The sequence below is a fragment of the Phalacrocorax aristotelis genome, chromosome 1 (genome assembly GCF_949628215.1).
Source record: "Phalacrocorax aristotelis chromosome 1, bGulAri2.1, whole genome shotgun sequence".
Classification (NCBI taxonomy): domain Eukaryota; kingdom Metazoa; phylum Chordata; class Aves; order Suliformes; family Phalacrocoracidae; genus Phalacrocorax; species Phalacrocorax aristotelis.
This window is the reverse complement of record NC_134276.1, coordinates 154703690-154720847: the sequence shown is the minus strand read 5'-3', so window position 1 is coordinate 154720847 and position 17158 is coordinate 154703690. Positions and strand designations below refer to the sequence as shown.

Genomic DNA, 17158 nt, shown 5'->3' with positions numbered 1-17158 from the left:
GGATGTTCAAGATCAACCTTTTATCCTCTCATTTTCCATTGCACATACTCTAATACCTACTTCTATTGATCTGACGTGCAGGAAACTGGGAGAGCTAAAAAAGCAGTACCTGGTACACGCAGCAGCACAGCAGGTGTGATCTGCCTTGAGGGTGATGAGACAGCCACAGCCAAAAACTAGGACGTACATGTTTGCCAGGAGGGATTTCAGAATGGACATTGCATCCTAAGTAAAGCCAGGTAATGAGACAAGTGCACAATCTGTCGTTGCTGCCTGCAGTGTTTCTTTCTTCTAAGAGCAGCTCTCTTCAAAAAGCCCCATCTCAAAGTTACCAGCCCAAATTCTCAGATAACGTCACACAATCCCAGAATTTTAGAGATGGGACGGGACATCTAGAGCTCATCCAGTCCAGCCACCCTGCTCAGAGCAGCGTCAAGTCCCTCTGCTAAGGAAGTTTAAAGACAACTACTGTTGGAGCTAAAATTTCTCATTTATACTAACTCTGATGTGTTTTCATGCATATGAACTCAGGAAAATTTCCATTCAGCCATCTTAGAGATATTCAGGTCTTTCATACATTTAAGCATTTTTCTGACTGTTCTGAACGTGTATTGGCATACTAAAGAGGCTCTATTTTAAAAATTCAAGCTTGTTTTGGAAGCAACATTAATAAACACAACTGTTCTCAGTAGACTTGGTTGCGAAATAGGAAGCTTCAGATGCCTGTAAATTATTTGTGGCACCTCATGAGAATTATGATTTGAAAAGTATTTATCAGCACACAATCTTTTCATAAGCTAAGGAAGGCAGGGTGAGAGTACTAGTATCTGTTGCTATCATTGCTGTTAGCAGTTGGCTACACCACCTGAATCCTCACAAAAAGTAGGACAACACCAAAAAAAAAAAAAAGTAGGACATTTAATCACTCCACACCAACTGGAACATTCAGCAGCGCATCAAGTGCACATACTCAGCAGGCTGAGATGCACTGGACAGATGAACCTAAAATATTTAAGTGGGAAGTGATGGCTACTGTATGAGGGTGTGCCTGAAATATTCATCAGGACCTGATAATTTAATGTTTTTCTTAGAAAAATAAATCCCAAATCTTCTACTCTACAAAATGAAGGGAAAAGAAAACTGAAAACATAGTAGAGAAACTAATCCATAGGGTTTAATCTGCTTTCCTTACCACTAGCAGCACAGTGTCTTCTGGAGTATCTTCAGCATCAACTTGATTTTTGCAGAACAAGCTTTTGCATACCCAGAGTCCCAAATTTGGCCTTAAGCAGCCCCCTTATGTTACTACTCACATCCCATCCACACATCATTATGCAGAAGGATTTGGGGAAGCTTTTAACAGAAAAGCCATTTTATTGACTTAGACATTTTTGTAAATGTACAGATTTTGCTGAACGTGGCATTTCGCAAGAGGAAAAACATTCTGAGGAAAAAATTCTGTCCAGCCTTATGTTCGTTACCCTGACCTGCTGGTACCTGACAGACTGTGGGCTTGTTGTCGCAGGTCGGTGAGCCCAGGTCCCTGTCAAGAGGAGGGCAGTGGTCTACAAAAGTAGCATTGCTTCCTTACACCACTTATTTAGGGAATGGTTGATTTTAAATGGCCTGCCATCTACCTTCCTTTCTCACTGGATAAGGTCTCTTTGAATATTAGCCACGCATGCCTCCACTCGGCACTTCAGTGACATCTCTGAGGCTGTTCACCATCTTTCAGGTGTCACGGGAAGCCATGGCCCGAGTTAATGCTAGAAGGGGCCACCACCACTAGATTGTCCCAAAGCTTCTCCCATCATGAGGTCAGGACTCTTGGCCATGTCTCCACCTTTTTCTGGCAGGATGCTGGTGCTGTTCATGGCCATATGGCATCCTTGCGAGGATGGTCTGTTTTCCATGTGTGGATGGAGACATTTCTCTTGGTGCACATGGTCATCCCATTGGTGGGGCTTAAACAGCAAACCCTAGGTACTTCCTAGCCAAATTTTCTTCTAGATAAACCTTCAGAAACACTTTCTGGTTGTTTTTTTTGGGGGAAGCAGCTTGGATATTTCTACCAATGTGAAAAAACACCCCTTCACTTTTGCCCTTTTACTATGCGGAAAGTCTCCTGCTCCCCTTGCTCCTGGGGGTGGATGGGCTTTGCCTTTAAGGCTGGAAGACAACCACGCAGCGAGGCTGCGAGGGCTGTGACATGGGTGGGTTTGAAAACACTTTTCCTTAGAGGTCTTTTTTCTTATTTTTTAAATTGAGGTACGGTGCCAGGATCACATCTGGGGGCACATAAGTCCCAGGGCGGGGGCAGAGCAACACGCATGGGGGTGAGATCTCCCCAGCCGTAGGCTAGATGCCGGGGGTGGGGATGGAGGCTGGCCGAAACCAGCACGGCGGGGGCCGGGAGAGGCCCCTCACACACCCCCAAACCTGGGGCATCGCCCGGCCTCCCCGCGGAACGCCGGTGCCGGGGGAGCCGTTTCCAGCCGAGCCGGGCTGGGCGGCGGCAGCGCGTCGGTTCCCGCCGTCCCACCCTGAGGGGCGGTGGGTTTGCTGCGGGAGGCATGGCCAGGGCGGTGAAAGTGCTGACCACCCTGAGAAACCACTGGAAGAAAACCACGTTCGGGGTCTGCCTGCTGAGCTGGGGCGGGAGCTGGCTCTACGGGCAGCACCGGTAACTGCCGGCCGGGGCGGGCCGGGGGGGCGGAGGAGCTGGGCCGGACGCCCCGCTGCCCTCACAAGCCACCGGCCCCGCAGGGCGAGGGCCTCGCTGCCCCGGTGGCTGGGGGTGCCTGGGCTGCCAGTCTGCCTTCCCGCTGGGCGGCGTCCCCGCGGGGCTGGGGACGCGGGGGCCGCCCCTCGGAGGGGCTTCGGCGCCTTGGCGGGTGTGGGGGCTCCCCCCACCCCGGCTCTGGGCTTAAGAGGACTCGGTGCCGTTTTGCAAGTCGGCCTTGTTGAAGTTCAGGGCTCGTTCAGGCGATGGTTTTAACCAGAGGTGGTGTTGGGGTGGCTGGAATCACTCTGGGGTCGACTGGAGGGGATAAAGATTTCTCTCTTCTAACTTAAAAAAAGCGCCATCAGCCAAGAGCGTGCCATCGCTTCTCTTGCTTTTAACCAGTACCATAAGGATGAGTGAAAACAGAGGCCCTGTGCCTGCAATTGGTGCCACAGGTGGCCATCGCAGCATCGTGGTCCTGGTCCCTAGGGGTTTTCCGGCTTCCTTTTTCTTCTAGTGGTGCCACACACCTCATGGAAGATGCCAGATTTCTTTCGCGTGAGCACCTGTGTCTGCTTTGACGCACAGCAGCCGTGCACCGTGCTTCCCTGGTGCATGTGCTTTGCTCGTCACCCATCTGGCTGGAAGGAGCCCGTCAACTGCTGCAGCAGCGGTGCTGCTAACATAAGTCACACCTAGCAGGGTGTTGCTTCCACTGTTTATCTGTGGAGCAAACGTTCCTTGTAGTAAGTAAAATCCTCCTTCATGATTTTTAAATAGGTAGGCTTATATTTTAATCCCTGTCCCGTAAGATTATGGTTAATACACTTGACTAAAATGCAAGTATAGCCAAATTATTGTTGAAAATTTTTACTTTGGTGCTGCTGTTTATTCTGTTGCTGTCTTAATGTCTTTTTAAGTCATGATTTTAGCAGTGTTCTTTTCCGGTTACATTAAAGTGCTGCCAAAGCTTTGGTGGAAAACTTAGGAAAATAAATCTGTTTATGTTGTTTGTTATACTTCCCTTCTTTATTTCCTTTTGCCTAGGGACTTCTGCCTTAAATCAGTGTTTGTTCTGAATGGTACATCTGCTTTAGTTGCTTACTTCTTACCTGAAGCACTAAGGCTCAGTTGACTGCAGGGCAAGCAGCAAAAAACCGCTCTCTCCATACTTTTTCCCTTGTAATTGCTAATTGTAAGGCAGGCTATGGTAAAATGAAGGATAACTGAAAGTGGTGGTTACAAGGTCATGGTTTCATGTGTATGCCTACACAGACCAACAGACAGGAGAGAACTATGTAGTATGTAAAAGAAAGGCTGAGAGAGTTGGGGTTGTTCAGCCTGGAGAAGAGAAGGCTGTGGGGAGACTGTTTTGCGGCCTTTCAGTACTTAAAGGGGGACTATAGGAAAGATGGGGACAAACTTTTTAGCAGGGCCTGTTGTGACAGGACAAGGGGTAATGGTTTTAAACTAAAGGAGAGTAGATTTAGACTGGGTGTAAGGAAGAAATTTTTTACAGTGAGGGTGGGGAAGTACTGGAACAGATCTCCCAGAGAGATGGTAGATGCCCCATCCCTGGAAACATTCAATGTCAGGTTGGCCGGGGCTCTGAGCAACCTCATTTAGTTGAAGATGTCCAAGATATCCCTGCTTATTGCAGGGGACTTGGACTAGATGACCTTTAAAGGTCCCTTCCAACCCAAACTATTCTGTGATTCTATGCCGCTGTGTTATAAGCAGAAGTATTTGTGCTGAAGAGGTTGGGGTTTATTTTTATGCCTTCATGTAACGTCAGTGGATCCTTGAGCTTACATTCCACTTTTCCCTCTGACGATGTGAACTTTGAATTCACATAAAATAGCGAAATGTAAATGAGTAATTATCTGAAGTTCTATCACTCTAGATACCTCCTGGCCAAAAGAATAAACTTAATGTACAAAACAAGGAGGAAGAAATTGCTCAGTGGCATTCATATGAGGGGCTGGCTGGCAGGGCAGCACAGTCTCTGACCTTCCCAGGTACCCTGCTTACGCAAATGGCCTCCTTACTGGTCTTCTGTTGCCACAGATACTAATGACAGCAAAGTGCATGTCGGGCCTGGGTACTACACAGAGCTAGTGAAATAGAGCATTAAGAAAAGGACTAAATCTGCTCCTTGTGCATATGGAGAGTGGGCACTTGAGGAGGCCTAGGAGCGGCCTCAGACGCAGCCAGTCTCCTTTTTATGTCTGCAGTTTCTGGGAATTCATGTGCCTATGTACTGTTGGTTTCAGCTGTGTTCATTTCCTGTGCAGTACCTGTGAAAACACGTTATGGTAATGGAGAACATCAAGTGTACCATAGGTGATATGGTAGTGAGTAAGGAGGAAAATGTGAAAGGCAAACAAAAAGGGAACTTTTGGTGTCTAAATTTCAGTGCTCAGAGGTTATTTGCACCAAGTGTAGGCATGGTACTTTAGCCCAGATGATGTAACGGGGACAAAAAATGTTTACCCAGCTCATTCTTCAATCTCCCCTTTCATCCATAAGGGAAAATACAGCATTTTCTTACCAGGTATGGGAAATGCAAGGTAGGAGGTCATGATGACAAATAGCTCTGTTTGACTTTGATGTAGACTGAAGCACAGCTGTAAAGTACTGCTTTCAGAGATTTAAATATTGTTTGGGAAAAGTGACAACCATTTAGCCATTTCTTGATCTCTTTGGAGGATTGTTTTAGCCGGGGAATAGAAGAATGAGGAGTGACAGAAGAACCTGATGGCAAGAGCGTAAAACTTCAAAGGTGGTCTCTGCAGCTCTTTCGTTGTACTCTATGCATAGCGAAGGCCATACTTTGTGGATGCTGGACAGCCAGGAACAGGCCAGGATCCCTCTCTGCAGATTCTCTTTTGCTTCTGAACATGGTAATGGCTTTTGGTGGGGAGAGAGGATGTCCTCTCTCCCCAGTTTCTTTGTTTATGTACCAGTTATGCTGGGGAGTATGAGAGGTGCCTTTCGCCTCACCTGCAAACTGCTGCAGGCAACACTTGAAGAGGTTAATGAGGGCTATGTTGGATGTCAGACTTGCCGTTATCGGCATCCGGAGCTAAATTACTATGCATGAGGCGTACTTGACTAGACTTATATTTGCCCTTTTAGAACAGATTAAAGGTTTAGTGAAGTCTTGTGCTTCAGTTTCTGGCATCGCTGGAGTTTCTGATGAAGGGGCTTGCTTTAGCACAGCATCAGTTCAGATTCATTAGCCTCTGACTTCTTGGAATTAGCTGTCTGAGATGTTGCTCATTTATTTGCAGCTGAATAAAGTTTTTTTTTTCTTCTTCCTATCCTGCATCCCTCTTCTTGGCTTTTGCATCTTTGTGGATTTTCTGAAATATTTCTCTTGCAAGAAGATAATTTTCTTTTTTGACTTCTCAAGGTTCATTCTTCTTTTGGATACAGAGGCTATGATGGCTGCATTAAGTGGAGCCATTGTAAATAAAAATCTGTCCTGCTAATAAATGGCAGTTTATAGTCAATCTCTACATGCCCATAGGGACAGAAGAGGTCTGGAGTACTTCCTTAAGACTTTGGAGGATGCTATGTGAACAAATATGGACAAGAAGAATGTTACCTTTTCCAGAGTTGTCCCCTGTGCCTCTCCCCTGCCTGCAAATGGACCCGGGTGATCCCTCCTGCACCCTGCAGACTGTGCTGTGGGGTCTGATGTGGATGCCCTTGTGCTCCATAGGCTGTAGGGGAAAGAGGGGCACTGGAGTGTAATTGTTCATTGCTGAGTTAGTCTAAAGGTTATGGACAACAATAACTGTAAAGGTCAAGGAGCTGCTTAGCCCGGTCTTGTATGATACTTCTTCATGCAGCATTTAGTTTCTGGATCAGTGTGTTACCCTTTCGTCTTTGGAGGTGTTTGTTCAAATACTGACTCATTTAACAGTAAGGGGTTTTTGGATGAACAGGAAGAGTAAAGATGAAACCTTATGCTGATTCCCCATCCCTCATTTGTGATTCAGCCCTTCTAAGTACGTAATATAACAGAAGGTGCCTCTTCAAAAGATACATAGATCAGGAGGTAGTAAAGGTTTTTCATGTGTAAAATGATAGGCATTATGTCTGGTTGAACTACTGTTAACTAAAACCCTATTCCTATTCTGAAAAAACTTCAGTGAGCCTTAAAATCCCTTTGGTTCTCATAAAAGAACATTTTCAAAATCAGTTGTCTTGCATTTGGGGTAGCAAATACCCCTGTGGTATTGGAGAAGTAAAAGAGCACTCGGTGTTGTCACATGTGAGGTTGTCTCCCTTTAATTTCGCTGGATTGTGTGAATTTATCTATTAGCATAATTTTAATCTATAGCGTATCATCCTACAGGTATGAGGTACTAGATCAAAGCTTAGAGGGTATGCAGATTGTCAGATACGTGCTTATACACAGTAACATACTTCTATTTAACATATGCACATGAGGTCAATTACAGATAAAGTAAAGGTACCATATGATCGTTTTAAAATTTCCGCCAAGTTTGGAACATGCTCTCACCTTTATGTGCTGGGTCATCTCTCCTGAATTGAGCTGCTGCTGTTCTTTATGTGCCCAGGTGGTGCTATGAGTCACCAGCTATGTCAAATCAGCAGAAATTTAATCTCTGGCATGATGGACGTTAGCTTAACTGATTGTCAGATTTGGCCAGACAGTGGTGTCAGTGGGTTAGCGGTCATCACTTTGTCAGGTCAGGGACCCTCTATGTTGTACTGAGGCAGTGGGCTCCTCAGATACTCCATTTTACTCTGCATATGTTAAAGTATTGATTTTCTCTATAGAAAATGCTGGCAAGGCATCTGGGCCTTTGACTGCTTGCCAGTAATCTGAGTGTTATTGTTATCTATAATTTGAGTGTTAGTCTCTGCATGTTTGCCAGCTGATAACTCACTTTGTCACCTTTCTGCAAATACTTCCTGAGTGGCTGACTTTATTTCATCAAAACTTTGTCAAAAAACCTGAGTATTAATTCTGAGTCTTGGGTTAAGCTGATGCAGATTATTATTTGTCTTTCATGCCTTTCCAAAGCCAACCTGGAAGTAAATGCCAATATCCAACAAAGAGGATACTGTGCTTGTGCTGTATTGGAAGCAGCCAAAAAGCTCTCGGCTGAGATAAAATCTCTTTTAGGAGTTCTGTTATAGCTCTTGAGGACCGATCCTGTGTGCACAGCTTTGGTCAAGTTTCTCCTCACAAAACTCTGTGTTTTGATGCAGACACTGAACTGGAGAGTTTTTAGGCGGCTTCTTGCTTGGATGTACTTAATAGCCTTGGATTTAATGCTGATAACCCTTTTTTGAAACAGAATCTCACACCTAAGGTTCTTTATACATTTGTAATATGGTCACTTTTAAGGGAGTTGCTTTGGTTGGCTCTAAGATGAAAGCTTACACTTGCTGCAGCTGTGGCCTCAAACAGCTGCTTTGGTTTGAGTTTGCCGTCTTCTCCTTGTGGAGTTCATCACTGCCTTGGCCGACCTTTCATTGTGGGGGCCATCCCTTCAGCCCTGGCCTCTGCTGGCACTTGGGCAGAGGATGCCGTCTCAGCTGGAGGAGCATACGTACTAAATTGCATGGATCTGTGTGCTTATATGTAGGAGTGTAAATCCTAGCTGAAAGCACTTAGGTCAGGGGCAGTGGCCACCAGTTCTGCACCGGGGATGTTGCAGACAAATCAGAACAGCCCCTGTTCAAGTGGGTCGTACAGATGTTGTGCTCTCACAGCCTAATGTGTTCTGGCAGCCTGACACGGCTGGTGCGTGGTGAGCTCTGGACAGTTGCTCTTCCTTTCCTTCTGCGCTGGTTCCTTGCTTTGGCGTAAGCCTGCTCTGTTCTCTGAAGAGTCTGCGCTGCAGTGGCTGCCAGCCTTGCAGGATTGACTGGTATATCTTTGTTGAACCAGTTCAAGTTCTGCCCATGGGTTCAGCTTAGGACATCTTCTTTCTTCCATTCCTCATTGCCCCTGCTTGTTCCTCTCTCGCAATTTTTTACTGCTTAAGCAAGTTGCCCAGTTGTAAGCTGTGTGATGCTTAATTCTCACAGTGGGAAGGCAGCCCTGGGTTGGCCAGCAGATACAATATGGCACGTCTGTTTTGCTTTAAGGCTGGAGTTGTGTCTATAAGCATTTAGGGGAAATGTAAAGTAAAAATTGATTTTTAGTTTGCTGGTATGGTGCAAGTCAGAGGAAATACCTGTGTGTTCTTTAAGGCAGTGCAGCATTTTCCTTCAGCCTCCACCTGCTCAAGTTGGAGTGTTGTTGCAAAAGCTTTGTTACTATGTAATATTAGTCATCAAAGTACAAAAAATCAACAAAATCTTATTACTGAAGTTTCGTCTCCGGGAGCTGGTACACAGCCATATTTTGGTAATCTAATACGTACTGAGACAGAAGATTTTAAGAAGTTAACCTTATTGCTATTTTTAACATTTTTGTAACTATATTTATTAATTGGTATGACTTGCAGAGGACTTCCAGACCCACTTGTGGTACTTTAGGTGAGCTATAGGAGATGAGTAAAGGCAAGAGCTGTGATACAGGAGGACGACTGCGGTTCTCACAAATACACCCCTCTGAGTGCACTTGTGCTTTTTTTTCTGAAGTGTGAAGATAGTTAAGTGTATACGTAACATTTTACGGAAATAAAAATTTTCCTGTTACCTGGGATTTTTAAGCCAAACTTGGGACACCTTTAAACCAAACTCAGGTGATTTAAAAATATATGTCCTAGTTAAATCAGTGGGAATTGCTGAGTATGGCTGGGGTGGCATGGGATTCTGGGTGCTGTGCTACTGGAGAGGTGAGCCAAATCACCTGTAAACTAGCGGACAGGAAATGGTTCTCCTGGTCTCAGAACCTAAACCTTGCCTTTGACACTAAAGTAATACATGTCAGAGTAGACTTTTTCTGTTTTTGTAAGTGCTTCAATGCAGGAGAAAATAAGCTTAAAAGCTGACGTCTAAACTGTCAAGCCTAATTTTTATGGTTAAGACCCCATTGAGCTGAATCAAGCTTGCATCCTAGATGGTTGTTTTGAGGGTCTTTGCAGGCTGGGACGGAGAGCACAGTATCTTCTACTTGCAGTTGAAAAGTTGTGCTGGACTCCATTTTAAAGAGGATTAACAACACTGCAGCATAAGATCGCGGGCACCAGGAAAACATACTGGCTGACGATGTGACACAGCTTGACTTCTGAACAAAATAGCATCAATGTGAAGTAAACAGATAACATGGATTTGACCAGAATTTGTTAATAAGGTTAGGACAGCAAGTCTCAAATACATCACTGTGCAGCCATCATTTGATAGTGGGGTTTTCTTGACGTCCCATAATATTTCAACTTTACATCTTGAAATTGCAATAGCTTTGTGTTTGCTCTGGCTGCGCACAGCCACAGACGGGGAAAAATAAAGTCCCTATATGAGGGCTCGTGTGTTGTCTGCAGCACAATGTGGACTTAGCCTGTCATGCTGCCTTGATTGAACTGGTATTAGCTGTGACAATGTTGTTTAGCTTGGAACACAAACCTTTTCAGAGACAGTTATTTTAAGTAATGTACTTTCATTATATTACTGCAATCAAAAACAAGCCTGTCACTCTACTAAGTAATATTTCAGGTGCTTGATACAGATGACTTACTTCTTTGGTTTTAAGGAGCAAACATGCCAGTTTAAAAGTATGCCTCTGAGGAAATTTTTTTTAGGCATTCCAGTTGTTATCCTGGTGAGGAATTATTCACATATTTTCTTTTTCCATGCTTGAATTCTTCCTTTGTCTTTTTATTATTACTGGGAATAAATCTGTGGCTCTTTTGCTGTAGAGCTGTTTTCTCAGAATCCAAGTTTATCTCTCACCTGAAGTCACCCTACTTCTCCTTTTATGGCACTGCAGCCTCTTTTGGTGATGCCAAAAAGAGCAGCCTCTGTAGCTCCAGTGACAGGTAAATACCATAAACTCATGGAATTGAATAGACTGCACTCCTGTTTGGGCCCAGAGCTCTGACCAAGGCCTTGCCTTCTCTTTTGCCATTTCCATTGCAGGATTTGGCCTGATAAGCCACACTTTGTGGCAGGAGCATGCTGCTTTCTTAGCCACTTGTTTTTCATGGTTGGCTTTGAGTCCATTTAATTGCTGTATTCATTTGGGTGTGCTGACTATAACTGAGGTTTTTTTGTACTTGATATTTTGGAGACAATAATATACTGTCTTGCTGGGTATTGGCAAGGGGAAACTGAAGGAGTGTTTTGGTTTTAGCAAGGAGGGAGAATGGCTGGTATCTAGAGGACAGATGAGACTTTGAGCACTGCAGAACAGGACTCCCTGTTTTGTCTGCAGGGGCCAATAGGGCATTTTTTGGTCTTGAGGAAGAATGGAATTTTGTTCCTCACTCAGTAGCTCTGTCTCCAGTTTGCTTGCCAACTCTACCCTGCTTGCCTTCTCGCTAATGCTGTCTGTCACCAATGACAAGCACAGAGATTCGTCTGGGATTTATTTCTGAAATGGCCATCAGTGACATATCTACTACTGATATTTTCTTTTTTGATTTTAAATTTTACTTTGGTTAGTTGGGTGTTTTTCACCTCTCTGAGTTACTGTTTTAGGCCATGCTCAGACCTAGGTGAGTGGTAGGTGCTGCATTGACAGATGTTTGGCTTACAAACTGATGGAGAAGGGAGTTTGCTATTAAAACGCACAAAGATTTAAGTCCATGGATGTTATACTTAAGTCTATTCTAAATCCCTGCTGTACTGCCAGAATGGTAAGTACCTTCAGTATAAATAACAGGCAGTATTAACATTGAAAAAATCCACACCTTAGATCTGGAGTACAGTTATGTATCAATTTAAAAATAAATCAAAATTATACAGTGTCTCACAGCGTATGTAATCTCAGCACACTTGGCATCCTGGTCTTTCGTTTCTGCTGTTCTTTACTATAGAAAGGGGGGGTGTGTGCACATGCAGAAAAAAAATTATGCATGTGTGCTTAAATGGGTGTGTTTCATCCTTAAAATGTCTTAAGTAGGTCTTAAAGAACCTGTATTTTTTATTTTAGTGCTGTCAGAGGGTGTGTAAAAAGGGTATGTTCCTATATTTTAAAAATAAGCAAATTGTTTTAAACTTACGCAACCTAATGTCCACTCTCTTTTCTGTCTTACCTAATAGAGATAACCTGCTACGAAGAGCTGCATGCCAAGAAGCCCAGGTAATACTGTTTAAAGTGATAAAATTAGATTAAAATCTCCCTCTTATCTTGGTTGTGCAGGGCTCCTGAGATTTTCCCAGTGGGCCCTCTCTACCTGACAAGCTTTATAATGATGCCATCTGTGTTCTTTTGCTAAAATGCCAAAGGGTGGACGAGGCCTCCAGCCTACAGCCGGGGTACTGTAGCTTTTGTGTCCTGACTGCCTTTGCGATGGATGGTGCAGTGTCATCGTGGGGTTGATCTTAGTTACGCCTGTACCTACTCAGACCTCCATTTCTGCAGGTGTAATTACTCTGTGTCTCTAAAGTTCTGGTGGGAAGGCAATTTGTTGATAAGACAGGAGGCTGAAATCTCAGATCCTCCATGATGGGTGTAGGCTGGGCAGAAGCAGTGCAAACTGCTTCATGCTAGTGCTTGGCTGGAGAGACCTTGCCCTTGTCTATTTGAGCCTTAGCGCCTTTACTGAGGATACTAAGTGATGACTGACCTAGAGTTTTTGAGACTTACGTGCTGGGAAGTTAATGGAGGCAACCTGTTTGCTGATCAATGACAAGAAAGCTGGTATTCAGAGAGAAAGGGGGTAGTTACTGCCCGAGTGTATTGACTGTTGCATTTTGTAGTTTGTGGTCTGCATGGGCAACCAGCAATGAACAAATTCCCATACTGTAGTTTTCCCATAAAGAAATCTTGTCCTTAAGAAGCAGTCTTTCATGTGCACTTTCAAGTGCTGGTGCCTGTGGGTTACATGACTGCACAGGTACTGCTTACTGAATCTGGTGACCTCGGTGGTGTGGTGTAGGATTTTAAGAGTCTTTCTGCCTCCCACAGATAAAGTTTATTCTAAACCTGCTTCTCCATGCCAGATACTAGAGATTTGGCAGGGTATGACACTGCTCCCATTATTCCTACGTACTGGGGCCTGAGAAGAATAGTGAAAATTATTTTTCTCATTAAAGAACTTTCCTTGAGATTATCCTGCTTCTGTGGTGCACCTGAATAATCCCAATTTTAGCCTGCCTGCTGTGGAGGGAAAGATATTCACAGCACCTTGATTTGGGCAATGGAACTTCATGCCAGAATAGATGTAAGGGAGCTCAGGTCTCACGAAAGAATAAGAAAAATCTTTTCCTGAAAATACTGTTTTCAGAAATCATACTTACAGCTTCAGAATCAAGTGCATTTCCAACTCATAGTATCAGTTGTTCTTGATTTTTGTTTTCAATATTCATTTTTACTGCATAATATCAAAGTGACAGAAGTTTTTTCTGTTAATACCTCAGTGTTTGAAGCATGTTCACCAAATGAATTTGTTTTTTAAAGAAAGCACTGATGAAATGATATATGAGAATAAGTTAAAAGACCTAATTGTGTATGCTGTCAAAAGGTGAAATTGCTAAGGAAAGACTGGTACAAGAAGATACCGATTTCTGTTGCGGAAATTCTGACTTTCATGTTTCTTAATTCCAGTTATTAAGTGATAGGATCTATTCCATTATGGCTTGTTCTTGTAAATGAAAGTGCAATAGCACTGTCAATAACGATTCCTACAACTTCAGTAGTTAAAGCCTGGAAAAACATCCTACAGAAGACTCCTGCATTAGAAAGGAGTGAACCAGAAAGCCTAGTAATCAATTCTTGCTGTAATTTCCGTTCTCACTCATGTGTCAGTGCCAAGTACTGCTTGAAAACACACAGCAATACAGCAGTAAGGCATTAAATGTCTGATACGTTCTTCAGAATGGCAACGATCTATAATTGTTTGAAAAATGCTACTTGCATTTATAGAGCTGTATGAGTACTGGAAAAATAGAGGCAGACTCATCCAAGGAAAAGTTCAGTCTGAGTGAAGTAGGAGGTTTCCCTATTCTTTTTACATCAGATTTTTATGTTTTTAAGCCTGTTACAATACCAAATTGCTGAGGTGCCCACTTTCCTGCCTAAGTATCCGCTACAGCAATATTTCATGCAGAGACTTCAACATGCATGTCTGAATTTAAATATCAGTTTATGATGACAGCCTTTGGATGGCAAATGATCATATAAGGATTCTATAATAAAGAACCCATTTATCATATTGTAAACCTTTTACACCTCCTTTTCTGGAATGAGTCACTGTCAGCTGACTGTGGACTTCCTTTGCAAATGTGGTCTTGCTGATTGACCTTGATGTTACTGAACTCTGGACATGTGTTAGAGGCCCTGTTTAGCTGGCAAACAATTTGCCCTGTGAAGCAGGGATAGTTTTCTGTAAAGTAACGTAGTTTCTTTGTTAGTATTCATAAAGCATTATAAAGCCTTGGTATAAAGGGTTTTTCATATTTGCAAAGTAGGGATTGTCATCTTAAGGTCCAGAAATGCAATACCTGGAAGTGTGCATTTGACAAGGAAGTGAAAAAGGCATTGATATTCCTAAATGATACCTTCATATATAATATATTTAATAACCATTTTTTGATGTCTGGCTTTAAGTTCTCTTCCCCTCTGTTGTGCTCGGAAAAGAAGACTTCTAGAATGTTGCATTATTATTTTTTTCATTTCCTGTCTTAAAAATCAGCATTTTCTTTAGAAATGCCCCGCTATGTAACATAAATGTCTAAGTATATTACATAAGGAAGTGATTATGTCATTACTCATAAATTCTTTATGAACCTTGTTAGGTTGTTTAGTGCAAGCAAATACATCACATTGTGCCCCCAAGCAAATAATTAGTTGTTTCTAAAAGCTGTAACATGGTAGAGGTCCCCTATATTTCACAATTTCTGCCCAACAATTGCAATAAAATAAGTTGGTCTGTTTTTCAGCTGATTTTTGAGTAAAGCTTAAGAGCTATTAATCCCTTTCCCTTTATTTGAAGATTCCTTTACTCTCAGCAACATATCTTATCCTTTTCCTTTCTTGAAGAAATTTGAATGTTTGAAGCAGCATAGGCAGCTGCAGACTTCTTTTAATTGAGGTTTCCTGAGCAAAGTTGGCAATTGGAATTAATTATAAACTTGAATATCTAACGTTCACTAAAATCTACTGTGCATCATGTACAGTGTCCACCTTTTTCAGTATAAAAATTCCTGCTAGGGGGATTAACTTTCAGGATGACGGGGAAAAAAACGCCAGGAACAGTTGACTATGTCTTGTGTTCAGTGCAGTAGTCTTTTGTTCCTACTTTACTTCTGGGGCTTCTGGATGGCACTGCTGAATTCCATGCCTTCCTTGTACTCAAAGTCAGTTTGATTTGGTGTGGTAGTGAGGATGCCTTTAGGTGAGCTAAAAGAGGTTTGTGGAGTAGGAAGTAACATGCATGGAAGCTTTGCCTTTTCTTGCCTCTCCTGTGCAGTTGGACTCGGTGATCTTAAGGGTCTTTTCCAACCTTAATGATTCTATGATTCTATGAAAAGCTATGGAAGTAGGTACAAATGGCTAAAAGGTACAAAAGGCTGTATGGAGTAACTCTTGAAGTATTTAAAATCAAGGCACCTATTCAGAATTGGATCAAAAATTGAAGAGGAATTCAGTGACTTTTATAGGGAGACATTAGGAAGAAAAAAGTCTGAGAAACAGTCAGCTTGCTTATAGGTCAGGGCAAATTCTCTGGTGATTATCTTTCATATCTTCAAAAACTTAAGCATAGAAAACAGAAAAATGAGCAGAAGAGATACAAGAAATGAAGGACAGAAGTAGAAAAAGCTGCAGAAAGAAGGTGGCAGTCAGGTGTATGAGAATTACATAAGGAAGGAAAATCAAGTAACCTTGGAGTCAAGGATAGTTCCCTGGATCTCTGCCCATGGCAGAAAACCAGAGGTTGAGAAAAACTAAATGGTGGTGGAATTGTAAAAATGAGCTTAAAAAGTACTTGTGATAGTGGTGTGGGCTGTTGCTAAGATTGCAGGTCTTTGAATAGTACACCTGTACAATGCCTGAGGATGGAAGTCATTTGAATGTCATGAGGCTTGAAAGCCCATTGACATTTGTAGAGATGCATTATTTTGAGCTGTTATACCACTGTGCTTAAAAGATAAACTGAACTCTCTTCTTTTTATCTCACTTAGGCTTTTGGCAACCAGCTGATCCCTTCCAGTATGCCACTGAAGAAAGCAACAGTGTTCCTCAACCCAGCAGCTTGCAAAGGGTAAAATTGCCCCTTTCCTACACTCATATGTGAGGCACTCTTTCTGCATTTTTGCTCTGCCATCCATTCTAAAAGCCAGCCAGATTTTTGAGCTCATTTTTGCCTCCCTCTGATGCCAAGCTGGTGCTATGTAACTATGCCAAACTTCATTTCACCAAAAATATAGGGATGAGAAATAGAACTAGATTCTTGAGTTGAAAGAATGATTTCTAAACATATTTATATTTTAAATTTTTCTTTTATCCTGTGTTTCGGCCTTTGTCATTCCTTCGTATGTGGAATTCCTTTGTATTCCTTCCACACTTTGTATGTGATGCATTTCTGTCCTTAAAAGCTGTAGAAGTAAGAGATGACCTTGATTGCTTCAAGACTTGAAGTTAGCCAGCAGTGATCTTACTTCTGTGGGAACCTGTCCTTGAAAGGGATGTGCCCACAAACTGAGAGGCTAAATATGGGCTCAGAGCAAGACTCCTGGAAGAGGTCGGCTCCTATTTTTTGCATACTCATTAACAGAAAAACAGTTATCTTGGGTATGATGTGTGTCTGTTTCTGCTAATCAGTTGCATCTTGGGGAGGGACGGGGAGTTGTCAGTAAAAAATATGAAAGAATTACATATCTGACATGGAAGTGCTTGGACTTATGTGCTTTTGTTCAAAGCACCTATGACTAGAAAATGCAAAGGGTTAATAAATTAAGTCTCTGACTTCTAGCCTCATGTTTCTACTTGCTGTAAGCAATTTATAGTTAATGGCATAATTATTTTATTATGCAGTTACAGGCAGAAAATGCATGAGCCCTATAACCCAAGAAAGTCAGATAAAATTTTGCTTCTAAACTAATTTAATAATATGTAACTGTAAATATTTTTTTAAAAATGTTTCTGAAAGCCTAAATGGGCTTTCTTTGTGGTCTTAAAGCCTGCTGCTCTGTAAGTCATAAAGTTTCTTTCTGGAGATCTTGTTTGGATTTTGTTTTTTTTTTATTATTTTTTTCCTAATTATTTTTGGAGAAAGCTAGATAACCCCTTCTGCATTTATTAAAACTGCAACAAAAACCTGACATCTGAGATATGAG

The 17158-nt window shown here is 42.5% G+C and overlaps 1 protein-coding gene across 1 annotated transcript in view; it reads left to right on the top strand.

Moving 5' to 3' along the window:
- Positions 1-2439: 2439 nt before the first annotated feature.
- AGK (acylglycerol kinase) overlaps positions 2440-17158 on the top strand; it is a 38421-nt gene continuing 23702 nt past the window's right edge. The window contains exons 1-3 of the mRNA XM_075117034.1: positions 2440-2683; positions 11921-11960; positions 16004-16083. Coding sequence (XP_074973135.1) covers positions 2574-2683; positions 11921-11960; positions 16004-16083 — 230 coding nt within the window. The 5' untranslated portion in view covers positions 2440-2573. The remainder of the gene's footprint in view (positions 2684-11920; positions 11961-16003; positions 16084-17158) is intronic.